The sequence below is a fragment of the Sciurus carolinensis genome, chromosome 18 (genome assembly GCF_902686445.1).
Source record: "Sciurus carolinensis chromosome 18, mSciCar1.2, whole genome shotgun sequence".
Classification (NCBI taxonomy): Eukaryota; Metazoa; Chordata; class Mammalia; order Rodentia; family Sciuridae; genus Sciurus; species Sciurus carolinensis.
The window spans coordinates 314,593-332,712 of NC_062230.1; the positions used below are offsets into that span (position 1 = coordinate 314,593).

The 18,120-nt window shown below is 55.3% G+C and overlaps 2 protein-coding genes across 4 annotated transcripts in view; one reads left to right on the top strand and one right to left on the bottom strand.

The window, feature by feature from the left end:
- The window catches only part of Vkorc1l1 (vitamin K epoxide reductase complex subunit 1 like 1), a 60,083-nt gene extending 54,463 nt beyond the window's left edge, over window positions 1–5,620 (top strand). For both annotated transcript variants that reach the window (XM_047533001.1, XM_047533000.1), the window contains one exon: window positions 1,816–5,620. In XM_047533001.1, coding sequence (XP_047388957.1) covers window positions 1,816–2,065 — 250 coding nt within the window. In that variant the 3' untranslated portion in view covers window positions 2,066–5,620. The remainder of the gene's footprint in view (window positions 1–1,815) is intronic.
- Gusb (glucuronidase beta) lies at window positions 5,535–17,677 on the bottom strand. Of its 2 annotated transcripts, XM_047532998.1 has the most exons (12): window positions 17,218–17,677; window positions 16,399–16,584; window positions 15,886–16,067; window positions 15,586–15,728; window positions 15,041–15,228; window positions 14,391–14,543; window positions 14,104–14,282; window positions 13,665–13,811; window positions 11,797–11,881; window positions 10,532–10,708; window positions 8,414–8,549; window positions 5,543–7,347 (listed from the first exon to the last, which is right to left on the bottom strand). In XM_047532998.1, exons 1-12 carry the CDS (start codon window positions 17,425–17,427, stop codon window positions 7,178–7,180), a joined length of 1,956 nt encoding a protein of 651 aa, XP_047388954.1. In that variant the 5' UTR covers window positions 17,428–17,677; the 3' UTR covers window positions 5,543–7,177. The 2 variants fall into 2 exon arrangements, with proteins under 2 accessions (XP_047388955.1, XP_047388954.1); XM_047532999.1 differs by lacking the exons at window positions 15,586–15,728; window positions 15,886–16,067; window positions 17,218–17,677 and having other exon boundaries at window positions 5,535–7,347; window positions 16,399–16,465.
- Between the last annotated feature and the right edge of the window lie 443 nt (window positions 17,678–18,120).

The following is an 18,120-nucleotide window of genomic DNA, read 5'->3' on the forward strand; positions in this document are numbered from 1 at the left end:
ATTCCACTTGGCCTGGTTTCCATTGCCCTTCATCCTGATGGCTCGCTGTTGTTCTAGAGTTTCTTTATGCATGCACAGGAAAATATAAATATGCAATCTTAATTTTCCCATTCTAAATAGAAAAGGCAGATGCTGTACATACTGTTCTACAGCTTGCCCTTCTTTTCCCCCCTTCTTTTCCTTGACTGATCTAGCTTGGTAATCTTTGTAAGAAATAACAGGACATTGTGTCTTTATTCTTTTTTTTACAGCTGGGAAATAGTCTCATTGCATGGCTGCACCATCATTTATTTAGAGTTATAGCACATTTTAAATTCTATTGGGAATTTTCCCCCAAGCCACAAGTACCTAGTTACATTATAACAACAACATGTAGCTAATAGCAGCATTGACAGTGCATTCTCAGTGCTTTATTGCTGGTCATTTAATCAGCTTGATCCTATCTCCCTTAGTTCTCACAAGTCTTGGCAGTAGGCTTCAGGAAGGAGAGACATGGAGAAAGTAGGAATGTGTCCATGTTGTTTTAGTTATCTTTATCTATTTTTCGTGGTGCTGGGTATCAAACCCAGGGCCTTGTGCATACAAGGTAAGCAGTTCACCACTGACACTCAGCCAAGCCTGCCCATACCATTTCAAAACTGACTTCTGAGGTAAAATTAAGGAGATAAAATTGATTTTTTTTTTTTGTTTGTTTGTTTCTTTTTAAGTCTTAGAAGTTCAGCAGAGATTAAATCAGCAAACTCTTTCAGTAAGGAGCCAGTGTGGGCCTTCCTGGCCTCTGCAGCTACCCACCTCTGCCTTTCTAGTGTGAAAGCACCTATACTCATATAAATGAGAACAGCTCGGTTCTATAGAGCTTTATTGACAAAAGCAGGTGTCTGGCCAGATTTGCCAGCTTCTGGCACAAGTAATTGAATAGCATCTTAGTCTTGAAGAGCTTTAGTAAAGCATCACCTTGACCAGGCCATGGGTGAGATGAGTTCCTATGGCAGTGCTACAGCCCACAGGCATCTTATCTTCACCTCTCTTGCTGCCAGCAGCCACCAGGGTTTCAGCTTCACTGGCCTTCCAGTCTGCCATCACCTATTCTTTTCTCGATACTGTTTGTTATCCATTAGCCATCAGGTAAGAGGGTGGTTTAATACGCCCTGCCTTCTCTGCCCTTGAAAATAAGTGCATCTATTTTTATGTTGTTGACTGTAGGAAGTTACAAAATAAGACGGGAAGCTGAGTCAAGAGCGTAGGCACATGTCTGTCTTGAGAGCCCTGGCTCAATCACACGCGCCTTTGACCCCACTTGGCCGTCTGGCCAAGTGCGGCTTCCCTTATCCACCAGGTCAGCCCCTTCTGAAATGTTCATCAAGACTTTGCCCCTTCTTCAGCAGTGTGTTGGCACAGTCAGCTCCCATATGGATTTTTGACAAATTTTGATCTAAAGATGAAAAGCAAATTTTAATTTCACGGATGGGGAGCCTGCAGTGAAAGTGCTGCAGGGGTTGGGGTCACAAATGTGTACAGCTTGGAAGAAGAGGTTGCTGTCCTGTCCCTGTACGCACTAGGAGAGCCAGGGCTGTTGACTTTGCAGATGGGCTTCCTTGCTTCATATGAGGATGAGACTGCATATCTTCTCTGCTTGTGTGTCCTCAGCTAAGGCTAGCTTATGAAGCAAGCAGTGTTTCTTGTGAAATGCTGGTAAACCAAAACATTTCAGCTGTGAAACTGACACCCTGTCTGATCAGTATCCATGCCTTGCAGCAAACCACAAGGTGGCCTCTGGCTGGGTGGTGGGCCGACTGAGTCCTGTTTCTCTTACAGGCCTGACAGCGAGCGCAGTCGCAGCTCTGATCCTCATGACGTCCTCCATCGTGTCTGTGGTGGGGTCCGTGTACCTGGCCTACATCCTGTACTTTGTGCTCAAAGAGTTCTGCATCATCTGCGTCACCACGTACGTGCTGAACTTCATCCTTCTCATCGTCAACTACAAACGACTAGTTTACTTGAACGAGGCCTGGAAACGGCATCTGCAGCCCAAGCAGGACTGACCCCCTGGCCAGCTCTTAACTGACAGTCCGACGTCCCTTTTCCATTAAGTTTATTTTGCAGCAGGTTTTTGTTTTCATTTTTTGATTTTTGTTTTTGTTTTTGTTTTTTTTTTTTTAAATTCGTCACAACAGACACTTTCCCTAAGAATCTTAAACTGATTTTTTAAAATACTGTAAATTAGAAGGGGCCCTAGCTATTTTCTGTCAGTCTTCATTTTAAATATGGATACAAAAAAAGGACATGCCGAGCCAATCAAAGACAAGCTTTAACTTTACTTTGAAGATGTTTCTGAGATAATAAAACATAGCCCTAGCCCCCTTTCCTCAACTGTAAAGTGAGCAACCATTGCTAGTAATTCTTTAATGTGTATGAATTCAATTTCAGGTATAACAAATGTGATCATGACATGAAAATATTTTAGAATAGATACTGTATTAAATATTGCCATGTTTACAATATGTAATATGTTTTTAGCTGATGGATTTAAACATGTAGATTCAACTAGAATCCATTTCTGTGATATTTGTAAATAAAGGTAGAAATATTGGATCCATCCCTGCAGAACTTACTGTAGAGTTTAGTTGAAGAGTAGCAATGAAGAGTTGTGAGCTCGATGTTGGCTGGTGAGACAGTGGAGACAGTGAGCCACACAGAGCACCTTGTGGAAGCACTGACAGCCCTGGGCGCAGCACTGGCCACAAAGGGATAGGTGGTTGGTCCCTTTCATCTTCCTGCTCTGGAAGGAAGAGACTGAACTGAACGTTCAAGTCACATTTGTGTCTAGTCGTAAAACTGGATCAGTTGTAACTTACAGAATGTGTCATGTGACCAAATCTTCACGTCAAAGCCTTCAGGACACTAATGGGAGAAAAACTGGAAATACCAATGTGGCATTTTTAGGTAGAGCCTCTAAAGAGTTGGATTTTCAGTGCAGATGTTTCCCTTGATATTGGTGCCAGTCAGCCAAACAGTATTGTGACTTTGGAATACCAGTGTAAGCCCCGCTGCCCTGGCAGGATTGCTCCTGCAGCTGCATGTCCCCTGTTTCCTTCTACACCGAGGACTGCTGGTCACTGTTGGAGGGTCAGAGCCTGGGTCTGCCAGTGATAAGGCTGACGCTGGCCAGTTTGCTTACCTGGGAGAAGTACTACAGGCAGGACTGTCTGAAAGGGGAATGCAGGAATGTCATCACTGCTCTTTCTCATAACGACACAATGCAGTAAGAATCTTTCAAGGTGATTTGAATAAGCCCAAATGAAATTGTGACAATATGCCTCCCTGGCTAACATCTTATATCAGAATGTTAAAAGTGCCTTCTGTCTTAAATCTCAAACCAAATACTTGTGTGTTGAACCTGGGCAGAAGTGTCCTTCCTTCCTTACTGTGAAGTAGAAAACTTGCATTCTACAGAAAGGTTCCATATGGTCATTTTACTCCTTAGATTGAGAAGTAGCAGCGATGTTTTTGCTTGCGATTTGATTAATCATTGTGTTAAAAATAGCCAGTCAGAAGAGTAACCAAGTGCTTTATTTGGCTTCTTTTTGAAGGAGGGGACAGGCTCTGCTCGGTAAACTAAAACATGTGGAGTCAGCAGTTGTGGATTAGTTTACAGCTAACTGCCATAACCGGCACACCACGGGTCTCCTGGCCCACCGCAGGAGTGAAATCTGAACGGTAGTGAACTCTTCAGAGGTGTTCAGATTTCACAGAGGCTCATGTTTTCCCATGAATGTGAACATTTCAGCGCTGTCTTGTGTGTTTTGTAGTTGTGTTTGTAAGCACTTGCAGAACTCGAGAAAGCAGAGTGAGTGTCCTGCACTTTCAGAGAAGCAGGTTTCATGTTTGAGAGCTGTAAGTGAGGTCACCACATAGCGGTCACACGCTGGCTTTCTTTCTAAGTTGGAGTGGGAATGGTTAGTGGCTAAGACTTGTGGCACCAGGTGGCTATGCCGACAGGTGCCTGATTCCCCATTTTAAGCCGTCTTTGATCACATTCTGTGTCAGCAGAGTACAGTTAAAGCTTGTCTTGATGCTGCATCCTGGGAGAGGCCTGCAACCATGAGAAAGCTGCAGAAGTGCAGCCAGATCCTTCACGTTTCCCTTGCTTTCCTGCGCCTCGGGGAAAGCACTGTTTCAGCTGTATAAAAACTTTTGCCACATTCCTATGCCCCAGAATTAATGCCCTTTTTCTCACTGAGATGAAAAGGTGCTGCCTGAAATAACAGCATTTGCTGAAATGTCATTGTCTCAGTAAGCAACAGAAAACAAACCCTGTTGCGTGTCACTTGGCTTTGTTTGCTCTAGAAGAATTTAGGCTCCCTGCACACCTTCTACTCCACCCAGAAGAGAGGGACACTGTGTTATAAAATCTGAAGATTGTTATGATCTGCAGAGTTTAGATTGAATATTGAAACACTGCAGCATCTTAAGTCACCCATGTTGAAAGACAGACTGGGGGGGGAAATGATTTTAGCAGTAATTCATGCTTTGTGTTTTTGAAGTGGTTCGTTAATAAACAAAGCCTTTTGTTTACTTAATAGTCATAAGTACTTGAGGAAATAAGTAAGGTTAGATGATGAATTCTAGGGACTCAGTGGTCTGGAGGATTTCATTTGGGTTTTCACTGCAGCTGGTTGCTGTCAGTGAGGGTGAACTTCTGAAAAACTCAGATTTAACTAGCTGGGTGCCAGGATAAATATAGCCTCTCCTCCAGTTCACGACTTCAGAAGAATGTTGAAAGCATTGACTGTTTTCATACAAAGAAACAAAGATTCTTCATTCGGTACAAAGGATCTTTGGAACTCTTAGGTAAGATTTAGTACCAAGACTAAAGTAAAATTAAAAGTATTTGCTGGCTTTGTTTGCTTGCTTTGTTTTCAAGAGACTGTTGTTTTGAATGTGCAAAGAAATCTTCAGCAGTTACTTCTTAACTCTGGCAGGCTCCACTGCTTGGTGCCAGTGAGCACGACGGCAGTCTCACCTTAGGTCAGCGCTGGGCAGTGCCACTGTCACTCCTGGAACCCACGAGGGGCCAGCACCTGCCCGCAGCCCTGGGCCTCCAGAAGCACTCCCGTGAGACATTCTAGGCAGCACTTATGAATCCTGACTTGTGAGAACAACTCTTTAGTAAAACGGGGCGGGGGTGGGAGTCCCAGCTACTCAATTAGACATCTTTTTTCCTTTCTTTTTTTTTTTTTTTTTTTTTTTTTTTGACAAATTAGCCCGAAAAAGGTGAAATGTTTTGTTATGAACCTGTATTAAGCATGGCCTAAGGATTAGGTGTCTGATCTGTATAGTATGTTCCATCAAAAATATTTATTACTAGTGCTTTATGCTCCTGAGTAAACATTCATTTTAAATGGAGTTCACTGGGCAGAATTTCCCCTTTAATATAGATAGAAACATTCTTTATCAGAGATTTAGGACACCATTTTGCTAACTGGTAAATAAAAACAAATGTAAATATGTAAGAATGTTTATTTGTTGCACATAACTTTTTGGTATAAAATAAATGTAGAAGTTACCTGTGGAAGTTGGCTGCCCTTGTTCTTGTGCTACAACATTAAATTTTTTAAAAGAAGCAGAATGAAGTCTTTCTAGACTCAGTAGGAACCTTTAGAGTGTGCTTGAAGTGATGCTGTGTGTGACCTCACCTCTGCAGGTACAGATCTGAGAGTGGCTTCCCTGGACTCTAGGTCTTGGGATTCCTGTGGGTTGTTGCTGGTGACCAGAGGTGTTAGCTGTTTCCAGTTCTGCCTACATAGAATGCTGAGCAGACGTGCATAGCTTTCCTGGAGCTCGCCTGGAATGCCCCACTCCCACTGTCCTCTGAACACCTACAAAAGGACGAATCCATCTGAGGTAGAGCTTGGCCATGCTTCACCGACAGAACAGACCTGTTGTGTGCTAGATTTATAGGGCCCAAGAATTGGACCCTGTCCCTAATTTGTAAAACATTTATATGTGTCTGTTATGTTTAATTTTTGTTTAATGTTTGCCCACTAAAGGAACTTTATATATTCTTTGACATTAAACTGGAATATAAAACTTGATTATTTTGAAGATCTTAAGTTCAGTGGTGACATGAATTCCCGACTTACTATTTGAACTGACTTAAAAAGTGGTCTGAAGACACCTAATGCAATTAGGCTAAGTTCCATTTACTCTTTCTTTCACGGAGCTTGGAGATAAGGCTGAAAAGGAAAGTGTTGAGACAGGAATCAACTGCAAGAGAAGTGAATCAAGTTCCGGATCCAGAACTGTGTTGGTTCACTGTCTTCCATTTGACTGGACACCAAAAGGAGTATTTTTCCAAAACATTTAGCTTTAAACCAGGATCGACAGAAACTCAAATCTTAGGTGTAATATATTTTACTTGCCTCACCAGGCCATTGGAAGAGGAGAAGGGAAAATTCCCTGAGGAGAGGGACCCTGCTCTGGGAGAACACAGGAGGAAGAGTCAGCCGTGAGGCGTGAAGGCGTGGAGGACCTCTTACTTCTGGCACTGCCTGCCAGAAATGTCACCGCAGACAGGGCACCAGCTGTGAGGGAGCCAGCGGGTTCCCACTCCTGTCCTGTCCGCAGGACCAGGCTGGCCGAGGCTGGCACAAGCACTGGTGACCTCTGACTGGATGCTCGTCCACGCTTGAGCCTTTCTACGCTCACTTGCCAGGAGACTGGGGAAGGTGGCAGGCGGACTTGTCAGCCCCGCAGGGTGCAGCACCTCTGTGCAGCCATCAGTGCCTGTGGGGCTCAGCTCATCTGGGGGCTTTACTCCCCTGGGTCAAGGCTGGCCTGGTTGGGTCTAAGAGCACAGGTGGCCCTAGTGACCACATCTGTGACGTGGTCCCTGCACAGCAAAGGCTGCAGAAGAGTGACACACCAACGGGGTTCCACTTGCTCCTTAGCAGGGCCACTCACTCAGTGTAAGGCAGCCACTGATGCAGACCCTCTGTCCCATTCTAGAAAAGCTTTATTTTTGCTTCTGATACCATCCCCTTCTAGCGGATTTCCACAGTCCAGACCAGAGGCTAGTGCCATCAGCACGGCAAGAGGCACTTGTTCTGCAGGTGTGGAAGTCGCCCCTTCCTTGCGCGGGGGCCAGCTGAGGGGTCGTGGAGAGGTAGCTCTGGCTTTAAAGAGTGAACGGGCTGTTTCCCAGACACTGTGACTTCGCCACCGAACGGTGGTACCTGGTTTCATTGGCGAGTTTCCAGTATCTGTCTCGCAAAAGGAAGGCTGCGCTCTTGGGCTGCCGCTGCCGAGTGAAGATCCCCTTTTTGTTCCCCAGTGCTCTCTGCGGTGCTGGAAAACAAGGCAAAGAGCACTTCAGGAGACTCGTGGTGGGACAACCTAGCGCCAACTGCGGCCAAGCCGGCCACGGAGACGGGGCGTCCTGAGCAGGCCGCTTGTTCTGAGGTGCACGGCAACACCACTGCTCTCCTGTGCTTGGGTGGGCATTGAACGTGGGTGCCTGGCTGCCTGGGCAGGGTAGGGGCTCAGGCCTCTGCAGAGACGGCACTCCCCGTGGGAGCTGCAGTGTGAGCACAGGAGGACCTGCAGGTCAGCTACTCAGAGGCTGCGGCAAGGGTGGCCTGAGCCCAGCAGCCCATGACCAGGCCATCTCAAGAGAGACCCTTTCTCCCTTGATAAGCAGACGCCTGGCACTGTTGGCCTGCCGTCAGGTGGAATCCACAGGCGATGGGCACCGTCCCACCCTGCAGGTGCCCAAGGTCACCACACCCCACCACAGCAGGGCCGTCCCTCGCTCCAGGGCTGTGGACCGGCGGACCTCACCGCGTCCTGCACACTCGTTCATCCCCTCCATTCAATTTCCGGTCACACTGACCTCTCCACAGCCACCCACAGCGGGTGAAGGTGGTGAGTGGGGACAGGGGAAGTGCTGGTCGGGAGCGGCATAAGTCACTGGGCTGCTCCTGCAGCCACTAGGGAGGCAAGACGGCCCTTCAGGACTTGCATGCCCACGTTCAGCACGCTGGGACTTACCTGCTTGGCCAGCCTCCTTTTTACAAGCTGATAACATAAAACAGACTGAATTGTTTCTCGGGCTTTGTGCCCATCTCTGGAATAATGGGTGTATCCAAAAGCAGATCCAGTCCCCCGGACCCGGGCAGGACAAGCTGGCCATTTTTGCCTCAAAATGGGAGACTCTCCCTTAAGATGACTTGGGAGCAGGCGCTGATGGCTCTGCCGTTGCTGAGCACAGCCTGATGCAGCAAGTCTCTGGGTGGCCACAGTGCTTAGCCCACTCCCCGCTGTTGCTCAGCTGTCTTACGACCGAACACCAGAGCTGAAGAGCTGGCCCGAAGCAGTGAGAAGTGGTACGTCGCACCGTCACACGGCCACTTACACTGGTTAGTCATGAAATCGGCAAAGTTCCAGATGAGCTCTCCAACCACATATTCTTTGCGTTTTTGGTCCAGAACCAAATGATACTGCTCTAGCAGACTTTTCTGGTACTCCTCACTGAACATAAGAGGCGGATCCTGGGATTCAAGGCAGAGAAGAGAGAACTGGCAGAACTGTAAATGTTAGATAAAAATAAAGATCCCCTTGACGATGACCAAAATAACTGTCCCTGCAGTGGGCTCTAGTGACTGCAGCACCCACTGATGCTGGTGTGGACGCAGCCCGGGTGCCATGACCCAGCGTCAAGCCCTTATCAGTAACTGCTGCGTCTACAAGCACGCCTTAAGCCTTGCCTTCCTTTCCGACTCTTGTCCAGTCTGAAAGCCAAGTGACCCTGCATTGAAAAGCAAGTCTCAGGCTTCAGGAGCCGCCAGGCCAGTCTGAGAATTAGCCTGCCCCAGTTCCACATGCTCAGCACCACCTGCAACTGGTCTGGGCAGCAGCTGCTGGAGCCCGTTGACCACTTAACAGCCCGCCTGGCATCTGCCCGTGTGACCGGCCCTGGTGACAGTGACAAGCAGGAAAGGCGAGCGTGGCTGGAGGTGGCCAGCTCCAAGCGTGCAGAGGGGAGCTGGGCAGGTCCCCGGGTCTGGTGGGCGGGGCCGGGGCCCTTCCGGCTCTCCCGAGTGCTGGGGTGGCGCTCTATGTGTCAAGATGCTGGGACCTGGCAACAGGAAGATGTTCGTGGGGCAAGCTGTCCGAGTGCCCACCTCGGGAGCCCCTCAGGTGCGCTCCAGCGAGGGCTAAAGGCCTACCTGGGAGGCAGGGCCGTGCCACTGAGGCAAGCTGTGCATTTTGAAGCTGAGTCTTCTCAAGTTCTCCACTAGCCTCAGCAACTCGGGGAGACCTGGTCTCAAAATGAAAGTGTGTGCATGGCTGGGGAGGGGTGCCATCCCTGTACCGAGGCTGCTGGGGGGTGGGCAGGAACAGCAGCATGGCCACGCAACTGCTGGGCCTAAGTGAAGGCAGTCTGGAAGCCACCCCTGGGGTGGCACAGACAGAAGACCTGGCACACCAGCCGAGAGGCCACCACTTTCAGAGAGGAGTGCGAACTGCACATCCAGAGCGCTGTCCCTGCTCTGCTGGTCGGTGGAAGTGGCGACCTCCATGAGCAGAGCCCACTGTGTGGTCAGGAAGCTCAGCAGGGACAGCAGAGGAGGACAGCTGGGCGGGCTTAGGGGTGGCTGGGGCTACAGGTCAGAGGCAGAGCACCTGTCTAGGATGTGAGGCACTGGGTTTGATTCTCAGCACCACATATAAATAAAGGCTCACCAACAACTAATAAAAATATTTTTTAAAAAAATGTCCGCTCAGGGCCAGGTGGGTGCCCATGCCTGTAACCCCAGCTACTGTCCCAAGTTCCAGCCCAGCCTGGGCAGATTAGCAAGGCCCTAAACAACTCAGTGAGACCCTGTGTCAAAAAAAAAAATGAATAAAAGGACTCAGGTGTGGCCTTGTGGTAAAAGTGCCCTGGGTCCAATCAGGACTGGGAAAGAAAGATATTTTAAGAAGAATCACACAAGGAAATCCCCACAAGACAGCGGCTGATTTTTGAGGAAGTGGACAGAAGGCTGAGAACAGTGAGCGAGTCTTCTCCAAGACCCTGCCCACCCCTCTGGCACCCAGCCACAGCCTGGCAGAGAAGATGGCCAGGGCACAGTGACCACAGTGGACCAGCGGCTACAGGGCAGGGTGCAGGGAACAGCTTCCCCTGCCTGGGTAGGCAGGGTGGACCTCCCCAAAGGGGCCAGCCAAGCTGACCCTGGAACTCAGGCAACTGTGGCCCTGATGTGGGCATCCAGGCAGGAACAGAGCCTGTGGAACAGCAAAGGGCAGTCGGTGCTCTGTCCAGGCCAGCAAGAGCCAGCAACAGGATGCCCAAGGATGTACTGGCCAGCAAGATGGCTCAGGCACTTGGTGGGCAGCTGCCCAGAAACAAGGCCAGAAAGGAGGCTGCCTCTCAGGATGGAGGCAGGCAGAGGCCTGGCCACTGGCAGCAGTGTGGGGGTTGGGTAGGGGACCCCCCAGTCCAAAGGAAGGGCTGAATGGGCTCGCTCACCTCGTGAAACCCTGCGATGGTCTCGGCCCCGTACTCGCTCTGAATGATTGGCTTCTGGTAGGTCCTATACCAGCTCTCGAACTGGGTGCGCAGCTGCAGCTGGACCACCTCCAGGTGCCCGTAGTCGTGATACCAAGAGTAGTAGCTGTTCACACAGATTACATCCACGTAGGGAGCCTGGGACAGAGCGGCAAAGCCTGTTTAGGAGCCAGGCTGTCAGAGGAGGTGCCCCACGTAGGAAAGGCAGCCCCCCAGCGACCAGGTGGGGCCAGCAGCATGCTGGGCAGGTGCCCCACGCCAGCTGGACTCTGCTCCTCTGAGGTGGTGCTCCCTCATCTTGCCCTGGAGGCTGGCAGATGTGGCTCTCCTCGGAGAACCTGGGGGCTGTGCCCATGCTGAGTGCACAGTGCCAAGCTCCCTCCTGGTCCACCATGGTATCCCGAGGTGGCTCCTGGGCGCCCGCACCCAGCTGCTCCTCTCCCGACCCAGGGCACGCCTGTCTAGGGAAGAGGCAGCCCTTCCTGGGGCCACAGCCCCTTCCTTCCTGCACAGAGGCAGGAGGGAGCAGGGGAGGCTGGTGCAGGCGCCACCTTCTGGTGTCCCAGACTCCACCAGCGGAGTCTGGTGCCCTCTGAGGAGGCCAGCACAGAGCACCTGGCAAAGCTTTCCCTGCCACGCGGACGACAGAAGGGAGTGCTGCCACCCAGGCCCAGAGGTCGGCCTGGTCCACGCAGCCTTTGCTGCGCGGGGTGGTGCTGGCGAGGTGGCCAGGGACTGGGGGCTGGGTACTGTCCATCCTCCCCACCACTTCCTCGGGGTCTAAGGACACTGGGTCTTCCTGACGCACCTTCCCATGTACTCCCTGGTTCCCGGTGAAGAACCTGCCCTTGCGCCATGTCTACAGCTCCGCCTGAGCGAGCCGCTTGGTCACTGCAGACTCTGAGCAGCTTCTTAGGACTCGGGTCCCCCCAGGGGGCAATCTCAGAATCCACATCTGGACTTCCAAAAGGCTCCCCGCACGATTCTGGTGCTCAGCCAGAGCTTCCTGGGCCTCTGAACGACTCGGAGAGCTTGCTGGACTGGGTGCTGCACAGCACACCGCCCTGTCCCAGCCTCCTTGGATGTCGAAGCCACGCTGCCTGGCCAGGAAGGGCCTCTGACCTACAAGGCCGTCTGTGGAAATGGCAGGGCCGCTCACGGTGCCTTCCCGCAGCAGGGCTGGCCAGCACTCAGACAAGACAGACGGCACGGAAAGTACACCTCACCCCCAGGTCTGCTGCGTAGTTGGAGTTGGTCACATAGGTCACAGGCCGGGTGGGGTCCAAGGCTTTGGTGTGGGCGATCACTGTCCTGAGCAGGAAGGACAGAGGACAGGCTCAGCCTGGGAAGGGCCCTCTCCCTCTCCGCTTCACAGCAAAAAGCCAACAGGTACCACTGTTTCCGCCCTGCCTGCGGACGCCCGACTCCCACCCGCAGTGTGACAGGCATCGGTGGGCCCAGTGCTGTCCAGGATGGCACTGCCGAACCCCGGGTTCCGAACCTGCAGCTCGTGGCTGCAGGAAGGGCGGAGGTGCCAGGGCAGATGTGTGTCCACAACAATCTTAGGAAGAGCTCTGCCAGGAGGTGGCAGGTGGACGCAGCTGTGTCCCTGCGCTCAGCAGGTTCGCAGGCCGAGTGCAGAGGGCCAGAGGCTGGGAGCAGAGCTGGGCACGGGTAAAGGGACATGCTCAAAGGGCAGGAGGCAGCAGGCGTCACAAAGGGACGGCACACGGCCTTATGTGACAACGGGGGCCTCATCTGGCCTGGAGGACCAGGGACAGCCTCCCTGAAGAAGGGGGGCCTCAGGCTGCCCAGGAAGGATGGAGAGGGACCCAAGCTGGCCACCCTGTCACTGGTCACGCCTGCTCTCCTCCCTCCCCGCTGCTCCTCCCATCTGAAAGCTGTGGTTTCCACAAAGCCACCTCAGACCCGCACTCTGGAAGGGCCTGTGACCTAGCAGAGCCTCTTGTCCCTAAGGCCTGGAGAGCCAGCCTCTCCCTCCCCACAGGAGCCAGCACTCTTCCCCACCCGGCCGGGCACACCGGGCCCTGCGTGTCCACCACCGGGGCGCAGCGTTGGAGTTTCTGTGGCCTGGCTACCTCTACAGCAAGGGAATCAGCAAGGGAGATCCTTCGCCTGCCACAAGTAAAAACCTGGTGACTGAGAGGAGGAACGACCCCAGGCCGGCAGCCAGCCTCCCCTGTTACAGCAAGTCCTCTGTGTCAGGGAAACTGCCCCTCAGTTGTTAGCCCTCTGCAGTGACTTGGGAGAGGGGGGCACTACTGGCATTTAGAAAAAGGGACCATGAATTTAGACGGCTCGGACCTGTAACTAGCTTGTTAAATGTGCACACCATTGAAAACCTGATTCATTGTGTGTCTAGAGTGGACATGGTGGTGCACACCTGTGATCCCAGCTACTCAGGAGGCCAAGGCAGGAGGATCGCAAGGCCAAAGCCAGCCTCAGCAGCTTAGTGAGACCCTGTCTCAAAATAAAACAAAACAGACTCGGGGTGTGGCTCAGTGGTTGGGCACGCAGGCGTTCAATCCCCAGTACCAAAAAAAGAAAACATTGTGTGTCTAGATAAATTGGCTCTATAAAAATCCAACTCCACTTTACAAATGGACCCAGAGCAGCAAAGAGTGTTCTGATACCAGGGGTTTGGGGATTTTTTGTGGGTTTTATTTTGTTTTGCTTTGTTTTGGGTGTTGGGGATTGAACCCAGGGGTGCCCTACCACTGAGCTACACCCCAACCACACCCCCCCCTTTTTTTTTTCTAATTTTTGTATTTTGAGGCAGGGCCTCCCTAAGTAGCTGAAACTGGCCTCTAATTCTTCATCCTCCTGCCTTAGTCTCCCAAGTCACTGGGATTGCAGGCGTAGCCACCACCCAGCTTTCAAGTATTGTTTTATAGGTGACTCATTCTGTCACCGGCCACGTCACCAGTCTTTTAATTTGGAGTTACGCGTATCACACGTGAACTCTGGACTTCAGGCATGAAAGGGAGAACCGGGTCTCAGCAGGTTGGTCGGGGCACCCGGCCGCCAGAGCACCGCCCCAGCAAGGCTACCCCTCGGCCGCAGCGGCACTCACTTCAGGTAGTAGCCCGCGGGCTTCAGGAAGGAGCTGGGCTCGTTGGCCACAGACCACATCACGACGGCCGGGTGGTTCTTGTCCCTGCGCACCAGCTCCTCCATCACGCGCAGGTGGTGCTGCAGGGACGCGTTGCCGAAGCTCTGGCTGCGGTCAGGCGGGCGGGTGGGCGGGAGTCAGCGGGGCAGGGGGCGGCCCGGGGCGGGGCGGGGCAGGGGGCGGCCTGGGGCGGGGCGGGGGGAGGCCCGGGGAGGGACAGGGGGAGGCCCGGGGCGGGGCAGAGGGCGGCCTGGGGCGTGGTCTGGTGCGGGGCTTGGGGCGGGCGGCCCGGGGCGGGGGGGGGGGGGGCGGCCTGGGGCGGGGCGGGGCGGCCCGGGGCGGGGGGGGGGGCAGGGGGTGGCCCGGGGCGGGGCGGGGCGGGGCGGGGCGGGGCGCTCACGGCAGCACGATGCCCACGCCCGGACACTCGTCGATGACCACGACGCCCTGGCGGTCGCAGAGCTGCATCACCTCCTCGGCGTAGGGGTAGTGGCTGGTGCGGAAGGCGTTGGCGCCCAGCCAGCGCAGCAGGTTGAAGTCCTTCACCAGCAGCGGCCAGTCGAAGCCCTTGCCTCGGACCTAGGTCGCGAGCAGAGTGACCCTCCGGACAGCCGGCCTCTGCGACCGGACCAGCGCCGGGCGGGGGTCCGGGGCAAGGGGAGGAGGCGGCGCAGGGCCACCACTCACATCAGCGTCCTCGTGTTTGTTGACCCCGTGGAAATAGAAAGGTTTCCCATTAATGAGGAACTGGCTCTCGGTGACGGCCACGGTGCGAATCCCGACCGGGAGGGCGTAGAAGTCGGACACCGGCCCCGCGTCCATCTGCGCGGTCATGCTCACCTGCAGGGCCAAGCGGCCAGAGTGCCGGGCTGGGCGCGGGTCCAGGCCCCCGAGCCTCCCAACAGCAAGGACCCCTCTCGGGTGGTGCTGGGGGCGGAGACCCGGCACCCTACCACTGAGCTACTCCCCTTCCTTTTTACTTTCTCTATTGAGACAGGATCTCCCCATATTGCTGAAGCTGGCCTCGAACTCCTGCCTCAGCCTCCTCAGCAGCTGGGACTGTAGGCCTGAGCCACCGCGCCAGCTGGGGAGGTCCCTGGTACACAGGTCCCACCTTTGGGCCTGCAAGCAGAGACTTCTAAAGGTGAGAGGAAAAACCTGCCCCAGCCCTGCCCCTGGGGCCTGCTCTCCAAAGGTGGGCCTCCCCACCAAGGGTTGAAAAAGAAAGCCCAAGGGACCATGCAGGCCTGCCCACCTGTCCTAGGCCCTTGCTGAAGTCAGGGCCACCAGATGGGGGCAAAAGGCCTCCTTCAGCGCCAGTCCTAAACCTCCGTTACCTCCAGTGAGTACAGGTAGGCAGGGTGCTCATGCATCAGGTATGGCCACCAGAGGTGGGCCGCAGGCACCTGCAGCTGGCCCTGGCCCCCTGTGCCGCGGGCCACCTCTCTGCCCTCCGCATCCAGAAGACGCACTTCCAGCCGCACGTGTTCACTGCCCTGGGTGAGAATCTGGTAATTCACCAGCCCTGCAGGAAACGAGATCAGGCCCAGGAGGGCAGCCAGGTCACACAGATGGGAGCACCCAGCAGCCACCACGGGGAGGTGGAGGAGTCCCCTGAGGCCTTGGCTCAGTGTGCAATGGGAGGAGACTGGGGGCAGGACAGAGGGCTGCACGGGACCTCACCCTGAGCTATGCCATTCTAGGCAGGATCCCACTTCTCCCTGGGCCTCCTTTCCTCAAAGTGAGACGGACCAGAGTGTGATTCCCGAAGGACCCAACAGCCCCACTGTAGCTTCTGAGTAGATGGGAGCCTGAGGGTAAGAGAGCCTTTTCTCTGGGATCTCTGGGCCTCGCCAAGGGCAGATGCTGCCAGGGCCCTCACCAATGTCTTGGTCCACGCCAGTGGTGACTGTGATGTCATCGATGTAGGTGGTGGGCGTCGTGTAGAGAATCACAGACCGATGCAGTCCCGCATAGTTGAAGAAGTCGAAGTTTATGTCCTGGACAAAGTAGCCCTTGGGATACCTAGGTGGGGGACAGCGACCACACATCCTCGCCCTGGATCCTCCTGCCTCATTGCATCTCCCTGGCCTCCCCAGATCCAGGGCCTCAACTCTGCAAAGGCCTCCCTATCCCCAGCAGGAAGACCTCTGGGCAGGGTGGGGACAAGGATGCTGCTCACTTGGAGGTATCGGTCTTGTAGAGGATGGTCCCTGGCGGCAGGGTGTGGGGGGTGAGGGTGTTGTTGATGGCGACCGTAATGCGGCAAGAAGACAGGGGCCCACTCTGCACCAGCTTGCTGATGTCAGCCTCAAAGGGGAGGTGGCCCCCCTCGTGCTCTGCCACGTGGACCCCGTTCACCCACTACAGACACAGGAGGGCCACCAGGCCGGGCATGAAGAGGGGGCCCTGCTGTCTCAGGCTCTCCTCACATAAGGCCCCATGTGTGGGGGCCCTGGGGCCACCAGCCTCCCCCGCCACACCGCCTGGCAGGAGGAAGGGAGTGCCAGAGGAGACTAGGCAGTGCTTGCCCACCCAGGGCTCAGACCGTGGGCTGGGGTGTGCACGTCTCCCCCACTGCTCCACCCAGGAGGTATGCAATCAGGTGAGGCTGGGAGCCAGGCAACCCCAGGGGCCCCGAGCATGCTCAGCAGCATAGCTGCCCTCTCCCCCTGCTGCTGCTCCCTGCACTGACCACAATGGCATAGTAGTGGGCACTGCCAATCCTCAGCACCACTCTTGTGCCCAGATCTTGGGTCCATCGCTGAGGCAGGACTGCCTCCCGTTCATACCACACCCAGCCAACAAAGTTCCTCAGCTGCGCATCTTGACCCACGTCATTGAAGCTGGAGGGGACTGGCATGTCCAGGGTGGGCCCCGACTGGGAGAGAAGAACCAGGGTCAGGTCCAGACCCTGGCACCCTAGGCCCACTGTCCTTCACAACAATGCCCCCAGCACAGCTCTGACACACAGAAGGGACTCTGAATAGGTGGACAACCTGCTGGTGACAGGTCAATGCCAATATGGTGGCCAGAAGGGCTTCCTCAGGGTAGATGGCATCAGGGCCAAGCTCTCCATGGAGCAGGGTGAGCCAGGGGTCAGCTCAGCCTGGGCAGAAAGGGCCAGACCCTGACTCAGAGGCAGACGGCTGGTGGCACTGGAGGAAGGCTGGCAGGGGCCAGGTCCCTCTGCTCCGCACATGCCGGCACCCGGCGCTCCTCACTTCCTCCCTTGCTGAACGCCCGCCAGCAAAGTGGGAAAAGGAGGCTGGAGGAGATGCGGGCGCGCGCACCCAGACCCGCCCGTCCCGCGTCTGAGCCAACTGGACAGGGGTCCTGGGCAGGCTGGGGCCATGTCCCGTACGCCCACTGAGCCCTGGACACCAGCGTCCCTCTCGCCCGGGCCGAGGCGGCCTCCGAAGCCCAGGCTGTCCCCTCCTGCGGCCCGCACTCCCGCGGGAACCTGCCCGGCGCCGCGGCGGGACCCCGCCCGGACCCCGCGGGCCGCACGCACCTCGCGCAGCGGCCGCCGGTACCACTGCTGCTCAAAGCCCAGGCGCCGGCTGTCCGAGAGGTCGGCGCGGAAGCTCCAGAGCCCGTCCAGGTCCTTGCGCTCGCGCGACGGGCCCTCGCGCGGGTACAGCATCCCGCCCCGCAGCGCCAGCGCGCAGCCCCAGAGCAGCGGCCCCAGCGCCGTCCATGCGCCCGCCCGCCTCGCGCCCATGGCTCCGCGGGGTCCGCCGGTCGCTGGCGAGAGCGTCACGTGGCCGGGTGAGGCGCGCGCCCCGGGGAGGAGGCAGCTCGCCGGCGCCCCCCGCGGAGGGCCGGGTGCCTGCAAGGCCGCCGCCAGACCCGGGTCGCGGACCCAAGACCACTGCCCAATCCCGGGCCTGAGGCCTGCAAGGTCGCCGCCCTCCGCCGGGCCCGGTGCCTGCAAGGACGCCACCCGACCCGGGCCTGGTGTCTGCAAAGTCGCTGCCCAATCCCGGGCCTGGTGCCTGCAAGGTCGCCGCCCTCCCGGGGGCCCGGTGCCTGCAAGGTCGCCGCCCTCCCCGGGGGCCTGGTGCCTGCAAGGTCGCCGCCCTCCGCCGGGCCCGGTGCCTGCAAGGACGCCACCCGACCTGGGGCTTGGACCCCACGTAAGGCCCCGTCCCGGGCCTGGTGTCTGCTAGGTCGTCGCCCTCCCCAGGACCCCAAGCCAGCCTGCAGATCACTGCCCTCCTTGGGCCCCAGACCCAGCTGGTCCAATGGCACAAGGTTTCGTGTTTGTTCTGATTTCACTTTCACGCAGCTGCCTTCTGATACTGGACTTTGTGCTGGAAATACAGTTCCCAGAAAAGTGAAAGTGTAGAAACTGACAGGGTGCACGTCTGGAAATAAGTGGAAATGGACGCAAGATACAGCATGCTGGGGATAA